This window comes from Lissotriton vulgaris, chromosome 7 (assembly GCF_964263255.1).
Source record: "Lissotriton vulgaris chromosome 7, aLisVul1.2, whole genome shotgun sequence".
In the NCBI taxonomy this organism is placed as follows: Eukaryota; Metazoa; Chordata; class Amphibia; order Caudata; family Salamandridae; genus Lissotriton; species Lissotriton vulgaris.
Window position 1 is genome coordinate 1,525,207,847 of NC_141695.1, and position 18,837 is coordinate 1,525,226,683.

Here is an 18,837-nt window from a genome sequence, read left to right on the forward strand (position 1 = left end):
TCTGTAAAACATATATTTTGACCAGAAGTTTTGTCCTAAATTTTGACCCGTCCTGAATTTTTTGCCTTGAATTTTTACCCTTTGTCATGAATTTTTACACTCACCGTCCTGAATTTGCATCCATGCAAGTTGGTTACCCTAACAGGGTCATTTAAATGGCTGGGGGGCATATGCCATCATTTCACCAGCCGCTCCTGTCTCTGGCTAGGATTCTCGGAGGTTAAATACCCACGCCGCCTGGTCCATGCAGTCTGTCGCTGTGGCACACGCCTCTCACAGGCTTGAGCCTCATCGCGGGAAGCTTAAAAATAAAAGCACCAGTACATAGTGGGCGTGCGTACAATGACACGCATGCGCACTAAAACCCAAGTGTACAGAGGGGGAGCTCTGAAATACCGGATTATTGAGCAATAGCGTAGTACGCATGCATGCGATGATACGCATGCGCACATAGACGGAGCTGGAAACGCCGGAACACCTGATATGTTGGTGGATCACCGATTGTTTCCGAAGAGAATCGGAGATTTCCGAGCGGACCTGGAAGTACTTTACTTTATCCGGTGCCCAAGAACCGGATTTGTGGTGCGGTTGCGAGGTAAAAGAGGAGGATGGACTCGACGGGAGACGAAGGAAGACACGGTAAGGCACCCCGGGTTTTGGTAATGGAGGGCGACAGTCTTCTTGCTGTATGGTGGTTAAAATTAGAGCTAACATGGGCTGTCCTGTTCCAACCAAGCGACATTCATTGCACTGCTGTGGTTATGTTTGGTGCCTGTACACAGGACAGTAAACACTTGAATGACTACACTTTTACTGTATATTACTAGTTTTGTACCCAACTCTGCATACCTATGTCTGCAGATTGTGTACAGGTGTCAGTATATACTGTTAGTGCACTATACGTGGCACTGTATGCTCGAGACTGCACACCCCCTTGACAGCAGTGTGTACGAAAAAGAGCTTCCTGGAACCATAACATTTCAAACCTAATATGACAGATTCAGCAACTCAGTGCAGTAACCAGCTAAGTGGACTATGAACATAACAATAGGAGAGGGAGCAAATTCAGCACCAGTTCGCCTATCGTGTTATGGTAAGTGTATTTGATAGTGTTTTTTTCAAAAATTCAAGCAGGCTACCAGTGTTATGCAGCCTGTGTATGCCTGCTCTTTTGGACACCTGTTTCTGGGTTCTTGCCCGTCACAACAGAAAGTAGCAAGTAGGTTTGGGAGTGCTTGAAATGCTGCCTTTAGTTTATCAGGTGAAGTACCACTCCAGAGCACACTGGATGAACATTTTTAATCCATAAAGTGAAGAAAATTATAACTGAGCAGTCTCTCTCTGGCACAATGGTGTTGTAATGCTAGAGAGTTGCATATGGAAAACGGTCTTGCATCCCTGGCTAGATTTGTTACAAGTGACCTCCTTGAAAAACAGATTTAAGGCCCACAATCTGTGTACACACACACACAGTAATTCTATGTTGTCTATTGCTACGATATCCATAGTATATTTCTGTTTTTTTTTTGGGGGTTTTTTTTTTTCTTTAGTTGAATAGTTTTTTCTTTACAATCAAGAAGAAAGACAAAGATTACAGTCATCAAAAGGCAGGAACACAAGGTATCGAAATACAGAGCTTTAGCAATTAATGGACAAACATTAGTTATCAAATACAAAGCAATAAAATGTAATCCATAATAAAATGTAAAAAAGTTGAGCAAAGTACATATTTAACTATAATTATTTTATACCAAACAAGAGAAGGAAGAAAGAGAGGAAAGGGGTAAAACGAGAAAGAAGATAGAAAGAGGAAATATAGAAATGTAAAATGTTATGTAACCTTCAATGTGTGACACAATGGATTCATGTTTGACGTATTACTACCCCCCCCCACCCCCCCCAGGGGTCTTGACCTGTAAAGCCTTAATAAAAAGATTGAAATAAAAAAATACTATAGAAATATAAAAGAGAGAAGTATAGAAATGTTGATAGAGATGAGTGCAAAGACAATAAAGTAGTGAAAGGTAACCAGAGCAAATTTAGATTTAATTTTCTGAGATAACGATAAAGAAGAAGCAGAAGATATTCTTTGTTCATCACAAATAAGATTCCACCATGATAACAAACATAGTTCAGAATTATCTTTCCAACAAGAAAGTATACCTTTTTAAAAGCAAGTGCAATGAAAAGATCAAATTCCATCTGTTTCGGAAAATGGTTATGAAAATATTCAGTAATAGTTAAAAGAAAATCATTCTGAATTGATAGTGGTATAATACATCAGAATATCTTTAAACATTTTGATCAAATAGATTTCTCAAAAATGTAAAACATTAGGGCAATAACATTAAGTGAAGTCGTGTACCGTTGGAGGAAACACTAAACCATTATAAAGGTGAAGCAGACGAATCAATTTTATTACTAGAAGTTGGTGTAAAAACAGCTCTATCATACAGGAAAAATAAAGATTGAGTGATATTGGCAGCTTTAGAGGTAGTGAACATGTTATGCCATAACTAATCATTTTGAAAGAGCGACAGAGTGCACACCTGTTTTGTGATTTTCAATTTCTGTATTTGCTCTCATCCACGGCGTGCTACCCGGAGACGTGGTCAGCCCGTGTTACTTCACAAGTCCTCAGGATCGTTTGTTGCTCATTGGGGTCCACCTCTTGATCTAACCACGCCTGATTGCCGTTATGGCACAGGACGATAGAAGGATCAAGTGAGAGAAGGATGGGAAAGGGACAGCGAGGAGGGAGATCTGAAACAACAAATAAACAATGATCACTTCTCCACATATATTACTTGTTTATCCAACTATATAGTAGAGGATGTCTAACACCATGTACCTGAACTGTTAAGTACTGACTCTCAATATAACTTCACAATAGGAATGCTGAATTCCCTGGTCTAGGCAGGATAGCATTTGACGAAACTGCAATGGAAAGACCAGAACAACAGTGAGATCCTAATGCTACCTATGACCCAATATGTACTATTACTCAGCTTCACTCTCATACCTGTATTCCGGTTAATCCCACAGGAATCTGGAGTCCTCGTAATTCTCAACAGTCGGAGGGTGTGGAAGTAAATGATAAGCCAAAGCAAACAGGAAGAAGTTCATCCTCATGAGTTAAACGCACTCACACAATGGTGCCTGCGATGAGTTCCTTGTAGACAGTTCACAGGACTAAAAGGGTGTATTCCAAAATCAAAGTAATACCATCCGGTATAATAATATGTAAGCTTTGCCCCTTTAAACTCGTCCTCCGTATGATTTCGCAACTTCGAGTTCGCCTACGGAGGACCTGTCAATCAAGGCGGCCGAAAATGCTATCCGGTAATCAATTGTATACCGTCCTCCGCATGAGCACTATAATCGGCTCTCCAACGGAGGACTTTTCGAAAGTCAGGCAACAGCAAGAAGAAATAATAATACCGTCCTCCGCATGAGCTAAATAGCAAATAGCTCGCCAACGGAGGACCGGGAAGCAAGATACTAAGCTGGAGCCAATTAGAGCCCAGCCGCGCTTCAGTAATGAATCAGGACAATCCAAGGTCTAATTACTGAGTTCAAAAAACAAATCCAGGTAATTTAGAACACGGTACCCAGAAGAAACAAAAGAAGTCAGTCGAAGAACAAAACCCAGCCGAACAGACAGCCGGCCAGCAGAATATTCAACACACTTCCTGATCTGTCATGTGGATAAACAGGCGTCACGTGTTCCAGCAGAGTGCAAGGCCTTATGGGAGATGTTGTTTGTTACCTTGCTTCTGTTAACCCCTAACCAGTTGCGCACAAGATAAATTGTGACAGCCTGAGCCATATTATTATGAATTCACAAGAACCTGGAGTGGTACACCACCCCAATCTGAATGCACAGCTTCATTTCCATTGCATATAAGAAATGCCACAAAATTCACCTTTTTTCTTTCGATTTTATTTAGTTAGTTTTTCAGTGTAATCCAATTTTATCATTGGGTAAACTAAATCAACGATCGTGGACATACTTATGTACACTGTTGTGTGCAGGATAAGGCCTGGATTGGCATTTTTGCATCATTAAGAGTATAGTGAAGACTTAAGCACCTCTCTTGTGACATGAAAAATATGAAGAATGATAAAATTGGATTACATTGAAAAACAAACCAAATAAAATCGAAAGAAAAAAGGTGAATTGTGTGGCGTTTGTTATAAGCAATGGAAATGAAGCTGCATCCAGATTGGGGTCGTGTTCCGGTCCAGGTTCTTCTAGATGCCATAACTAATGCCATTGTTGAACAGAGAGGAGCACAGACGGTCTGTTCCCAAAATCAGTTCAAGAGGGGATTTAGGTCTATCGGAAATAGGAGCATATACAAGATTATAAATAAGGGATGCTTTAGGATTGAAATCGCAAGCAATATTATACAGCAGTGAGAAGGGAGTAAACGGAATTGAGTCAGAGGAAATTATTAGTCAATAAAAGGATTGAAATGCACAAGAAAGTTTAGAATATTGGGGTAGGCAAGAATTGTTTAAAGTATAGAGCTCTTGGAATGAAGCAAAAGAGAGAACAGAATTTTGGGAAGTTAATTGATGAAAAAAAGCTTTTGATCAACATCATAAAGAATATCAGTTATTGCAGGACACTCAGAGTAGTAATTACGCTTGCATCACTTGCCTTAAAACATATACTCAGACAAAGTAGCAGAGAAAACTCCAAAGCAGGAATTGTATACACTACTTACAAAATGAAAGGGGGAATCGGATTCCTGCAGGTAATAATTCCTGTGCTATGGCATACCTTTCTAAAAATGCAACCAAAAGTTTTAAAACAACCTGCTCAGAAAAAACACTGAAACACTTATCTCAGATCCCTCCTTCAACAAAAAAACGGAGTACTTTTTAACGATCTAATTTTCTTCACTAGATCACTGTCTAAATACGCACTACGATGTCTAAATTGCTAAACATCAAAGAGGCAAGAAACATTCCTTACGGAAGTAAGTTGCCTATAACACCTTCAATAAATTTAATGGCCACCCTGAATATAACTTACTACAAAAATGGCACAGTACTCCTCCATGCAGCAAACAAGGATCTTGAGCTTTTTGATGGCCACTTTGCCACGTTAAAATATTGTGTTCATAACATCCCTCACTTAGCTCACCAGCAAGGCGGCACCGCAGACACCATCATCCATACTCCACTAAGTGTAACTGCTAACAGTCACAGCGGAACAAATCTTGAGTCAGCACCCTAGAACCCCCAGTATAAGATCAGGTACAAAGACACGTCTTATAGCCACCAATTTAATACTGGACATACACAAAACGGGTATCAGTGAGTCCCTAGCAGCAAACCAGTTAAATTCTAGCAAGCCGTCCCAATCTTCACACGTCTGGGGCAAATACCTCCACAACTTTACAAATAGCTTATCTCTCGGATGCAGCACCCATCAATCAGTGCCCCAGGAGGATAAATCTCAATACAGATAGTACAAGGCTTGCTCCTCAGATTAAACAACAAAAACTACGGAAGGAACTAAATGTATCAACAAGCATTCTGAATTTGAGCCATCCAGCATACCGTTCCCCAGGCCAACAATCGCACTTTAAAAGCATCATCTCTCTCCTCTCTCAAGAAGTGAGCTAGACATTCTCAATGCCCAGACAGATGAGGTATCTAAAAACATGCAAAATGCTATTCGGAACATGACGAATATTCTACTTCTCTCAAGCTATCTCTCCAAAATTATCTATATTCAAAAATCTGTACACACCTTCCAGAATAAGCTTAACTCTACCCCACTGCCTCCGTCTAATAGGATTTACCGTCCATGTATTTTACTTAGATATCTGCCGGGCATTGAATCACAAACCTTACTACTATCTTACGAGTCAACATCCAGTCTAGCCACTAAGATAAATTGTATTGTATTGTATTGTTTTGGTAAAGCGCAAAACAGCTGCCCCAGCAATGAGCGTCCTGGCGCTAGAAAACCATAGACCCTGGCCTGAGAGAAGAAGTGGAAGAGAGTTAGGGAGGGGGGAATAGATGCGTTTTAATGGCTTTTCTGAAGGCCGAAAGACTTTCTTTGGAGCGGATATTTAGTGGCAGACTGTTCCATAGTTTGGCTCCTAGGACTCTAAAGGAGCGGCCGCCCATGCGGCAGAGTTTTATGCGCGGAACGCATAGGAGGTGCTGGTTAGATGACCTCAGGTTACGTGACGGAGCGTAGGAGGCAAGTAGAGGTCGTAACAGTGTAGGAGTTTCGAGTTTGACGATTTTAAAGGTCATGATAAGCGTTTTGAATTTAATTCTGGAGTCCACGGGTAGCCAGTGTAGCTTTCGGATTGTAGCTCTGACCGAGCATCTACGGGGGAGGCCGACTAGAGCTCTAGTCGCAGAGTTCTGCACGCGTTGCAGCCGTGTTATCTCTCCTTTGTTGGCGCCAAGGAGGAGTACATTGGCGTAGTCCAAACGTGAGAGGATGGTGGCTTGAATGATAAGCTGGCGTACCTTGGCGTCAAAGAAGCGCAATATGTGGCTAAGACTCTCAGCAAGCCGACACAGGTTCCAGCAACTTTTTTGGCGTGGGCCTGATAGTTGAGAGAGGCATCCATCCATACGCCTAGATTTTTAACTAAGAATTTGGGGGGTGGGATGGTGCCTAGGGAGGACGGCCACCAGTGCTCATTCCAGAGGCTGGTGTTTTTGCCAAGGAGTAGCACTTCTGTTTTATCAGCGTTGAGCTGTAGACAGTTGTCTGTCATCCATTGGGCTACTGCTGATAGACCGTTTTTAAATTTGGAGGCTGAGATAGAAGGGCCTTCCGTGAGAGTGATGGCCAGCTGTGTGTCGTCGGCGTACGACACCAGTGTCAGGCCCCACTCTTTGGCCAATGTGGCAAGGGGTTGCACGTACAGATTAAAAAGGGATGGGCTCAACGCCGAGCCCTGCGGGACTCCCTGTGCAATGGGATGGGATTTAGATAGAAAGGGGGGTGCTGAGACCCGGAAGGATCTGTTCATGAGGAAAGATCGGAACCACTCCAATGCTTTGCCAGATACTCCGAATGTCTCCAGACGATTAAGAAGGATGTCGTGGGATACCGTATCAAAGGCCACGCTGAGGTCGAGAAGAATCAGCGCAGCGCTTTGACCGGCATCTAAAATCGTCCGGAGGTATTCGGTGGTGGCCAGGAGGGCCGACTCAGTGCTATGACCTGGTCTGAACCCATTTTGTGATGGGTCCAGGATGTTATTTTGGACCATGTGTTGGGATAGAGTGCTGTTCGTATGGGCTTCTGCTAGTTTGGACAGCCATGGGAGCAAGGAGATTGGTCGAAAGTTCTCCGGTTTAGATGGATCCAGGGTGGGTTTCTTAATGATGGGTGAGACCCACGCTTGCTTCCAGGCAGATGGTACACTCGCTGAGGAGAAGGAGATGTTCAGAATAGAGGTCAGGGATGATAGAAAAAAGTTGAGAGATTCTAAGAATTGTGCCGGGCACATGGGGTCTGACGGAGAACCAGTTTTGACTTTATGGCATAGTTTGGTGAGGTTGTCAGGGGAGATTTCCGGGATATGAGTCAGGGGAGTGAGGTTGGGGGAGGGAGTAGGGTTTTTAGTGGAGCTGGGAGAATGCTGAGGAAAAGAAGTATATATTTTCTGTACTTTGTCGACAAAGAATGTAGCAAGATCTTCGCATTGTTGTGCAGAGGAGATACTAGGGAGGGGGGATTTGGCATTCTGAAGTTCTTGAACGAGTTTGAAGACTTCTTTGGCAGGGGTAGGGCTAGAAAATAAACAGAAAATTCAAGTTGTCCCAATTAACATAAATAGAATAACACAAACTAATCACAGAAAGTGACACCCCAATAACCTGAAAAGAATAACGATAATCCCAGTGGGGTAGGATTCTAACGTAAATAACCCTCCAAAAAAGATCTCATGCCTACTTATCAATTGCTGCTTAATCAATCAATCATTTGTAGAGCGCACTACTCACCTGTGAGGGTCTCAAGACGCTGAGGGGGGTGGAGGGGGAGCTGCTACTGTTCGAACAACCAGGTCTTGAGAAGTTTCCTGAAGGTCAGCAGGTCCTGGGTCTGTTGCAGGTGGATGGGGAGGGTGTTCTATGTCTTGGCGGTGAGGTGAGAGAAGGATCTTCCGCCGGTGGTCGTTCGGTGGATGGGTGGAACGGCGGTGAGGGCGAAGTCAGTGGAGCGGAGCTGGCGGTTGGGAGTGTAGAAGGTGAATCGTTTAAGGTATGCTGGGCTGGCGTCGTGGTGTGCTTTGTGAGCGTGGTTGAGGAGCTTGAAGGTGATCCTCTTGTTGACGGGGAGCCAGTGCAGGTCCCTCAGGTGGGCAGTGATGTGGCTGTGAGGGGGATGTCAAGAATGAGGCGTGTGCAGGCGTTCTGTATGCGTTGACGTCTCTTCTGGAGTTTACCCGTGGTTCCTGCGTAGAGGGCGTTGCCGTGGTCCAGCCTGCTGGTGACGAGGGCTTGGGTGACCGTCCTGGTTCCAGTGGGGATCCATCTGTAGATCTTGCAAAACACGCGGAAGGTGTTGAAGCAGGAGGAGGAGATGGCGTTGATTTGCTGGGTCATTGACAGATGAGTCCAGGATGAACCCCAGGTTGCGTGCAAGGCTGGCCACCAGGAGTCGTCCCAGGTGGATGGGGTGGAGCCGAGGATGAGGACCTCCGTCTTGTCCGAGTTCAGTTTCAGGCGACTGCTCTTCATCCATTCGGCGACAGCCTTCATTCTTTCGTGGAAGTTGGTTTTGGCAGTGGCGGGGTCTTTGGCGAGGGAGAGGATCAGCTGGGTGTCATCGGCGTACAAGATGATGTTGAGGTTGTGTGATCGGGCGATGTTGGTGAGCGGTGTCATGTAAACGTTGAAGAGGGCGGGCTGAGGGATGATCCTTGGGCTACGCCGCAGGTGATCTTGGTGGATTCGGATCGGAATGGAGGGAGACGAACTCTCTGGGTTCTGTTGGTGAGGAAGGAGGTGATCCAATCCAGGGCTTTGTCTCGGATTCCTGCGTTGTAGAGGCGTGTGCATAGGGTGTGGTGGCAGACAGTGTAGAAGGCAGCCGAGAGATCTAGGAGGATGAGGGCAGCGGTTTCGATGTTGTCTAGCGGGGTCCTGATGTCATCAGTGGCAGCGATGAGGGTGGTTTCGTTGCTGTGGTTGTTAGGGAATCCGGATTGGGACGAGTCCAAGGTGGTGTTCTCATCAAGAAAGTGGGTCAGTTGTCTGTTCACTATCTTCTCGATGACTTGAGCAGGGAGATGGGCCGGAAGTTCTTGAGATCCTTTGGGTCTGCCTTGGGTTTCTTGAGAAGGGTGTTGCTGACCTAATGATGAACCAGGACGTTGACGTGTCTATTTTAACAGAATCGTGGCTATCTGAATCATCCTCCCCTTGCCTAGACCTACTTGTGCCATCAAACTACAATATTGTAAGACTAGACAGGCTAAACAAAACTGGTGGAGGTGTGGCCTGTATCCACAGATCAGACATTACCATGCCTAAAGTTCTCTCAGACTCTTATCGATTCATGTGAATACCTTGGGCTCTCACTAAGATTTACAGATAATCAACTTTACAAATTACACGCATTCTACCGCCCCCCCAGGCAAAAACTTAATTTTTATTAACCATCTAAAGGAAATTATTACAGCTAATTCAGAACCTCGCTCCAATGATATTTTTCTAGGGGACTTCAATCTTCATTGGAATGACCTCTAGGACAATCAGGTCACTATTCTTAAAGAGTTCCTAGCCGACCACTCACTAGTGTAAACACCCCTAAAAGTAAAACGATGCTTATCACCAGACAACGGACTGTCAACTAACAAATCCGATTGGAGGGCAAAAAGATAGAAGCAGTGCCTAATTACAAGTACTTGGGATTCTACTTTGACAATCAGCACAATCACCAGCAGCAAAAAGCCTACATCTCGCAGAGGGCAAACGCTTTATTGTTCGCCCTCAGGTCCCTATCAAAAAAGCTTAAGGGGCCATCATTTAGACCCCTTCTGGCAACAATAAAAGCCAAAATGCTACTATGCGATCATATGGCAGCATTGCTCTCCATGCAGCATAGCTCTCCATGGGCAAGATGCAGCCCTGCTTAACAAAGTACAGATGGCAATCTAAAAAACAGTCTTTCAAGTTCTTCAGGGAGCTTCACCAGCGCAGACCAGATTAGAATTTGGAGCAACAAATGAAATTCTGGGAAGGAAGTATGCGACCATCAAGCATTGGTATAACTTGACACAAAACATAGCAGCCTCTGAACTGAATAAGGCCCTGTGGGACAAAATAGATAATGACGCAAAGTCCCCATACAACCAATTCCTAAAAAAAGCCTTAACAGACATTTGCACAAGAGAACTCTGGGAAACTAATCTGCCTTACCCGGCTTTTCAGCAAGCCATAAACAAATCAGAAAAGTTCCACTCGCTGCTAGCTGACAAAACCACTTTTAGCACGAGAAAACATTCTTGGATGGTAATATCCAATTACAAATCACTCACCCCAGCTTCATACTTAACAATTACGTTCCCGGCCCACAGAAAACTACAGTTAATGGCCCTACGTCTGGGTAAATTCACTTCCATCATGGATCAGCCAACTTGGATCCATGATGGGCCCAAAGACTGCAGACTATGTGGGAGTAGCAAGGAGGACTTCATCCAGCTTGTATGCATTTGTCCGAACTTATCCCAAGCACAAGGCACCTTTCTGAAAAAAGCCATGAACTCCAGAGGCATAAGAACGTGCAGATCGGCAATTATGGCCACCTTAGACCCAACTGACACTCCATTGAATTGCCAACTAATAAAGTTCCTCTTAGCTCATACACAAGCACTAAAATGTAACCTTGTGCCCTGCTCACAAAAAGGAAACCGGACAGTCAACTCGGAAGTAGAGTGTTCTCCTGAATACAACACAGAACCGCACTAAAACATTGGGAGGAACACTATACATGGACCAATAAATGCTTCCGATTTTAAAAAATAGTTCATTTTGTATGTTAAAATGACTATATTTAAAAAATATATATATAATCGCAGCTGAAACGGAAAGTTTTATGGTTTAGAAAATCAAACAGTAGGAAAACGCGTACATTTGTATTCGTAGCATCCGATTTTTATAAAATGTATTGTTATGGTTTTAATTAACTGAAACAATAAACTTTTCTCAGTCAGCAAGCTTGTGCTCTGCCAACCGATTCTAAAGGCTCTACATTAGATTGGATCATCTCCAAAGAAAACGCGGTGCAAGCAATTTCCGATGTTCCTTGTGATTGGTCTGATCACCATATCATCATTTTCCAAATACCATCCACAAAAAAAGAAAAAGCATCTCGCAATCAGTCAAACCCAAGCATTGGGTTAGAGACACTAAAGGTCTGAACTTGGAGAGTCTAAGAGCACGAGGCGAGAGTGAACTTCAACCTCCTTCTGAACTGACAAAAGTCAGCGACCCTATGGATCATTACAATAATGCAATGTCTATAATAATTGATAATATGGCCCCGCTAAAACTATATAGGTCAAAGATAAAAACCCATGGTTCAACGGTTCACTTATTGAAGAAATACGGAAACTCAGACTAACAGAACGGAAATGGCGACAACTCCCATTATCCCCCCACCTAAAACAATTAAGGAAGACCAGGACAGCCTACAATAAAAGCATACTTAAATTAAAACAAATAATGTTTTAGAAATGAGCTCGATAACGCAAAGAACAGACTGAGAACTTTTCGATCTGCTAAAAGATCAATCGAACAAATTGCCCAAATCCTCCCTATTAACTTTTAAATCGGCATTGAGCTGTGAAGATTTTTCATTATTCTTTACTGATAAAGCCAGCTCACTGGAGAGCGAACTCAAGAATACCACTGACAAAACCTTGAATCTAAAGAGTAAAGTGGAAAATCAAGCCCAAACTTCTCAAGCAATGCCCAGAAATAATGCTTATTGGTCAACCTTCAAACTATATGACCAGTATGACATTGCCAAAATCTTACTAACTTTGAAAACGAACAACCATTACAATGACCCTCTTCCTGCAAAATGTTGGCCCACATTCAATTATATGGTCATCCCCTACTGCACTAATATAATTAAAGAGTAGTTTGTCCAAGGATCTTTTCCTGACTGTCTAAAAACTGGCCAGGTCGTCTCTCTCTTAAAAAAAAAAACCTACGGAGAACCCGTCGGACTTAAACAATTTTCGGCCAGTAACAACCATTCCCTTATTAGCCAAAGTATTAGAAAAATATGCTCAACAACAACTGAGCCAACACATTACTGAATTTAAGCTACTAAACGACTGCCAGTTGGGGTTTAGATCACAGTACGGAAACAGCAATTCTGCACATAGTAGATAACGCTCTTCTTGCTCTTGACTGCCACAAAACCTGTCTCCTTGTCCTTCTTGACCTTTCGTCCACATTTGACACTGTAAAACATCCCAAATTATTAGACCGCCTGGAAAATAGCATGGCCTTATAGGGAACCATCTTGAAATACTTTTATTACTTCTTGGAGAACAGATCGCAGAGATTCCTGATGAACAACAAGCTGCCCATGCCATTACCGATTCAAATTGGAGTTCCACAAGGATAAACTCTATCCCCTTCCCTATTCAATCTGTACATCGAACCATTAACAGAATTTATTACAGCAGGCTAACATTTCCTTCCACATGTATGCAGGTGACACTCGGCTGTATATGAAGATTTCTTCACTAGAAGAGATCAACATAATGAACCAAGCATGACGAAGAACCATTCAATGGCTAGCTGGCAATCATCTTAAGCTTAACTCGCAGAAAACAGAATTCCTTCTGATCTCCCCGCCTAAAAGTTCCTCCAGAATTAAGAAATGGACCAAGATGATCACTGCGCTAAACTGTACCCCGATTCTAGTGAATTCAACTAAGTCTCTTGGAATCATGCTGGATAAAGAATTAAACATTCAAATACAATGGCAAAAAAGCCTTTTTCCACCTGAGCTATCTCAGAAAATTGAAGCCGTTCATCAATTCAGGTGATCGTAAAAAGGCAGTCCAGGCGCTGGTCATATCAAGAATTGAGTATAGATAATCAACTCTATCAGGTCTTCCTAAAATTTCAACAGCTCCCCTAAAAGCTTATCTCAATGTGGCAACTAACTTATAATAGGCTCTAAATAATTTTGACCACATCACTCCACATTTGAAAGCGCTTAATTGACTACCATACGAGGCAAGAATGCAGCTAAAGATTGCATGTATTACACACAAGGCACTACACCACAAAACCCCACATTACCTGGCCCAGAAAAATACGCTGTCTGGAGGCGGTAGATCCTCTAGGGGATCTGAAGATTTTTTTACTGAAACCTGCATTATTCCCTGATTAAGTTGGCATGTCCTAATAGTTAACTACAGCCATCTTCGTGCTTCACTATTGCGAGGTAACCTGCTCTCCGTTGGTTAGAATGGGCCGCCGGGATTATTAATGCTATGATCCTAGCTGGCTCGGGGAGCATGGTGCAATGTTGAGTTTGGTATCCCTGAACTCGGGGTTTAATTACGCATCCGTTGGTGTGGATGGTTTTTGGACTCTGGTTTCGAGAATAGCACTTTTAGAAAGTGTCTATTTTCTTGTCTAACCATTTCTGGTTTCTGCTGGTCTTGCGTGTGTGTGACAGGAGCTGGGTGGCTCCAGAGGTCTGGATGAGTCAGTGTGGGATGAGTGGGACATTTGCGTTGAGAGTAGGGGGAGAGTAGTTGCTGATAGCCTGCCCTGCCTGGTACAATGCTGGCTCCACCTCCTGCCAAGCGGCTGATGGCTCTGTGCCTGCCATGGACGATCCTAGCCCCACCTCCTGCCAGGAGGCCGATAGCTCTGCTCCTGCCAGTATCAATGCTGGCTCCACCTCCTGCTGGGCGTCTGAGGACCCAGCTCTGCTCAGTGAATAAGCCAGGTGCTTCTGCCTGGCTCCACCCACAACAGACCCAGGATGTTGGGAAAGTCCCCTGCATGGACAAAGGGATCAAAGCCGAAAAGGGGTATAAGAGAAGGACCCCTGAACCGAGAATTTAGATCACTTCTGACAAGGAACCCTGTAACCAAGGACAAGAGGCCTGCTGATCTGAGGACTTGCCTACCCCTTCTGCCAGTGTGCTGTTTGCTGGGGGGAATCCTGCAGTGCTTCTTTATTTTTGCCAAGGAACCAGGAGAGAGGAACTGTGTGTGTACTCTCACGCTTGCTAAGAAAATCTCCAAGGACTGGAAGAGTGCCAGTCTCCTGCTGAAGTCACAGGGCTAAAGGACTTCATCTGCTTAAAGTGCTATTTGCTGGAACCTGTGAATCTAGCACCTCTGAAAGAACCAGCAATCTCGACGCCGACAGACGTCGCCGAATCCAGCTCGACGTAGTGGGTAACGGCCCCAGTGTCCCGCTTCCTCGACGACCGGGCCCGATCGACGTCAGCAGCAACGCCAGTGAGTAGTGAGTTCGGCTCCAGCTCCAAGAGACCTCGTGTCTGCACCGCTGCTGATCTCGACGCCGTGAGCGCTGCTCACGCAATGCAACCGCATCATCGACAACGACGCCTGCTGAGGCTTGATCGACACCGAAGAGGCGACGCCGGATTGCTCGACGCCGCTGATCCTCGTGTGCTTCATTTTCCTAAGGTACTGTGTTGTTGGGGGTCCGTGTGACTCCGGGCTCGACGTAGCGCTCCTCGCGGTCGACGCCGAACCTTTGGATTAACTTTGCCTCGACGTCGTGTAGCTCCCGTGTGAGTTGCCCTGTTACTAAGAATTGTGTTTCCAAGAAGAAGATTTGCTTTGATACTAAAGACTTTGTGCTAAAGAAGAAACTACCTTTGAACTATTTTTCCCTTCCCAGAGTATTTATTAAGATTGTGTACATTTTTGTCGTTATTTGGTCTTGTGCTAAGCCTTATATAAAAATACTTATTTTTATAATACTACTGTGTCGTGTCCATTTGTAGTGCATTCACTTTATTACTGTATGTGGTCATAAATGCTTAACACACAGCCTCTGAGATAAGCCTATCTGCTCTGCCAAGCTACCGAGGGGGTGAGCAGGGGTTATCAAAGAGTGTGATCCCCTTGCCCTGACTAGAAAAGGTGTGTCCCTATTTGTCGGAAGTGTATACCTCTGCCAACTAGAGACAGCCGGTTCTAACACTCCACAATTCAAAAAGGGGACCAAGTCCTTTCTGATGGGTACATTTCTCCAATTAAACAAACAAAAGGGAATTCTAGGACTTTTCTGAGAACTGCAGACAATCCTTTGATCTTCTACATTGAGCTGTTCAAGTAGGCTACTTTAAGCAGTATTAAAGTCCTGCTAATCGCAGAACAAAGCAACTGGGCATTGCACTAGCCAGTTTGCTTTCATTGATTTTACTTTCCTGTCTATATTCAGCGAGGTTGGATACATTTAGTCTCTGCTCTGGTCAACAGGGATGTTGTATAATGACAGGTACCTCGATCAATCCACATGTACATTTGATTAGACTAGCAATACTATAACCAGTGTGGACACCTAGTATCTTCAGTAGTGGGTTTATTTTTAAATTTAAGTATGATATGGCATGTTTTACTGTAAATCTAGATGATTCTAGTTATTTTCATTTTGTGTTATTTGTGTAAGGGTAAGCATATGCCAATGTTATTGTAATACTTATACATTGTACTTGGCTTTAAGGTATTGGATATTTGCTGATTTTGAATGTCGTTGAACTGTAACACGCTCTTACACCCACATTCTGGGTCTTGTTCGCGCTATAGAAAACACTGAATAAATAAATAAGTAAACATATAGGATACCCTTTTCTTTCCAGCGTTTAAAATAGAATGACATGCTGAAATTTAATGAATTTATTATACCAAATAGAGGAGGCAAGGAAAGCTTGATAAAAATCAGATACACGGGTAAACCGCAAATGCATTAAATGGTAGGAGTATTTTAAAATAGGGTTTTAAAAAATAAAAGTACAGCTTGGTCATACAAATGGCAACATGAAAAGAAAATTCATGCACTAAAGAACGTTCAAAGGTGATCCAGCTAGGTATAGGGCAGTCTTGATTTCTGGATAAAGCATAAATTTGCCAAATTAAAAAAAGTAGTATGATCTAACTTGAAATTAGGGAAGCGTACGCCACCTTCATTTTTATATCTAATTAAGTTACAGCAATACGAGCATTTTTAATATTGCAGAGGAACTTAGTACAAAGAGAATTGATTTGAGTGAAGTAATAATTAGGAATTTTGAAGGGTATCATAGAAAGTTAAAAAAAAAGGACATTAGGTACAATCATCATTTTAAGAGTATCTAATCTATCCCAGATTTTACGTTTTAGAGCATTAAAATTGTGAAAGAGAGTGTGCGTGAGATAGTAGAAGAAAACCAGACACCAAAGTATTTAATCTTAGAAGGACACCACATAAAGTTAGTATTAGAAAACATAAACTGATAGCATTAGGAATTTGATGGTAAAATTTCAGTCTTAGAGAAGTTTAATTTATAACCAGATATTTTGATGAATCAATCTCTTGTAAAAATGGAGGCAGGGAGGACAAGGGGTTAGATGAGTAAACCAAGACATCGTCTACATAAGTGGAGAGTTGAGTTTCGAAGGAGTTATATGGAAAACCTGATATCGAAGGATTACAGCAAATAAGCTAAAGAAAGGGTTCTCTGTGTAGGTTGAAATAAAAGGAAAAACAGCCATTGAGAAAAACTCAAGCATGTGGTTTAAAATATAGCAGTCTGATGAATGAAATAAACTTAGGACCAAAGCAAACCAATTGAGAGCTTTAAACATAAATTACCAATTTTTACGATCAAATGCTTTTTAAGCATCAAAAGATAGTACAGCGAGAGGGGAAGGGTACTTTTTCCTCCAATGTAAGGTTATTAGAGAACATCCTAGCATTATCTGAGGCAGATCTACCTTTTATAAATCCAGATTGATCAGGTTTAATAAGAAGGCAAATAATATCTTCTAATCAAGAGGCAAGAATATTTGCAAAAAGTTTACAGTCATAATTAATAATGAGATTGGATGATTTTTACAAAGTGTATGATCTTTATCTGGTTTAGAGATGATTATGATGAGCGCACCCAAAAAAAAAAGAGAAGTAAGACGTTCAACTAAGTTAGGAGCAAGAACAGATGAGAAAGAAGAAAATAATTTAATAGAAAAATAATTCAATAGAAAAACCAACGGGGCCAGGAGCTTTTCCTTTCTTTAAAGATTTATTTTTATTTTTTTTATTAAATTTGTACTTTATTACACCTTTAAAATGTGCACACAGCCTTCATCGCCTACAACCCGGAGGCCGGCGGCAACGGTAATTCACATCCAGATCCCTGAGTAGAGGCCACCCACACAGCCACGACGCCAACATCCCGGGGGCCTGGCGGCGCACCGGAAGGAAAGAAAGAAATGTGAGACAATGCCGAATTACGAAAGCAGCTGATGACTGACCTCAATATAACAAAAAAAAGACCCCAACCAGCAGCAGTGGTGATGACACTCCATATCACAGTTCGGTGTGCAAAGGTATTGCAGTCTGTATACATATATCAAACCAACTTCTTGAAGACCTGTGGATAAAGTCTCCTGGTAGGGAGAAATGAAAAGGTGTAGTAAACCACAAAAAACCCATCCAAAAACAAATACCCCCTCCCTACAAACTAGCCAGCCTACCTATACCCGTGTCCACTCGCCCACCCGCTCCAACTACCACTTTCACAGTCGAACTCAGGGCCCATGGCAACTGACCCAAGGGCTCAATGGAACGGAACAAAGCTCGAGAGGGACTGTGCGAACTACTACCCAGCACAGCTGTCATAAGCAGGCACCCAGCACACTGCACAGGCAAGACTCAGGCAGGATCCCCAACCCACCTTCGGCATGGAAACAGTCAACCGCCGTTCTCATCAAAGTCAACCATCGCCACCCCACTTTCCTGCAGCTCATCCAACTCCTCCCCCTCAGGATCTGACTCACGGTCCCCTTGCGCGCTCTGGAATTCCTTAAATAACCCCCAGAAGCTCTTGGGGCGACTTTTTGGGGGAAGCAGTTCACTGTACACCTCCGACTGTGTGCAACAGTAAAGCAAATCCGCCTCCCAGCGCTTCTTAGTAGGAACCGGTCCCCTCATCCAGCACAACGCAACCAGACGCTTGGCCGTCAGCAACGCCATGTCAGCAAGTCGCCTCAATGCCACCGGCAATGGTTTAGAGAAACCCAGCAGTGCCAGCGCCGGGCAGGGCAAAACCTCCACACCCATGATAGAGCTAAGTTCCGTGAAGACCTCTCTCCAAAACTTATGGATACTAGGGCAAGTCCAGGACATATGTAGGAAATCAGCCGTAGGGAAATGGCAGCGTTCACACTCCGCCGACTCCCGCAGCCCATACCTGTGGAGCCTTTCCGGCGTGTAATACACCCGCTGCAGGTACTTAAAGTGGATGAGGCGGTGCCTACTATTAAGTGACATTTTTCTAGTGTTCGCGCAACAATAATGCCACATCTCATCTGAGATGAGAGATTGAAGGTCGGCCTGCCAGGCCAATCGGGCCCTGGAGGGGGGGGCACTGCCGGTGCGCTGCCAGTGCGCATCACCAAGTTTCTTAAGGGCAGTGATCAATTTACGGGAAGAGTTGGTCTTGATTACATACGTTAGCTCAGGCACTTCCTGCGGCTCTGCCAATTCCGGGCCCAGGGATACCAGTGCCGCTCTACGAACCCTGTGGTATTGGAAGCTATGCAATAGCGTCGCCCCAGGGT

General features: G+C 43.6%; 1 protein-coding gene across 1 annotated transcript in view; it reads left to right on the top strand.

The window, feature by feature from the left end:
* Positions 1-450: 450 nt before the first annotated feature.
* The window catches only part of RABEP2 (rabaptin, RAB GTPase binding effector protein 2), a 305,401-nt gene continuing 287,014 nt past the window's right edge, over positions 451-18,837 (top strand). The window contains exon 1 of the mRNA XM_086932395.1: positions 451-639. Within this exon, the coding sequence (XP_086788521.1) occupies positions 609-639 (31 nt within the window). The 5' untranslated portion in view covers positions 451-608. The remainder of the gene's footprint in view (positions 640-18,837) is intronic.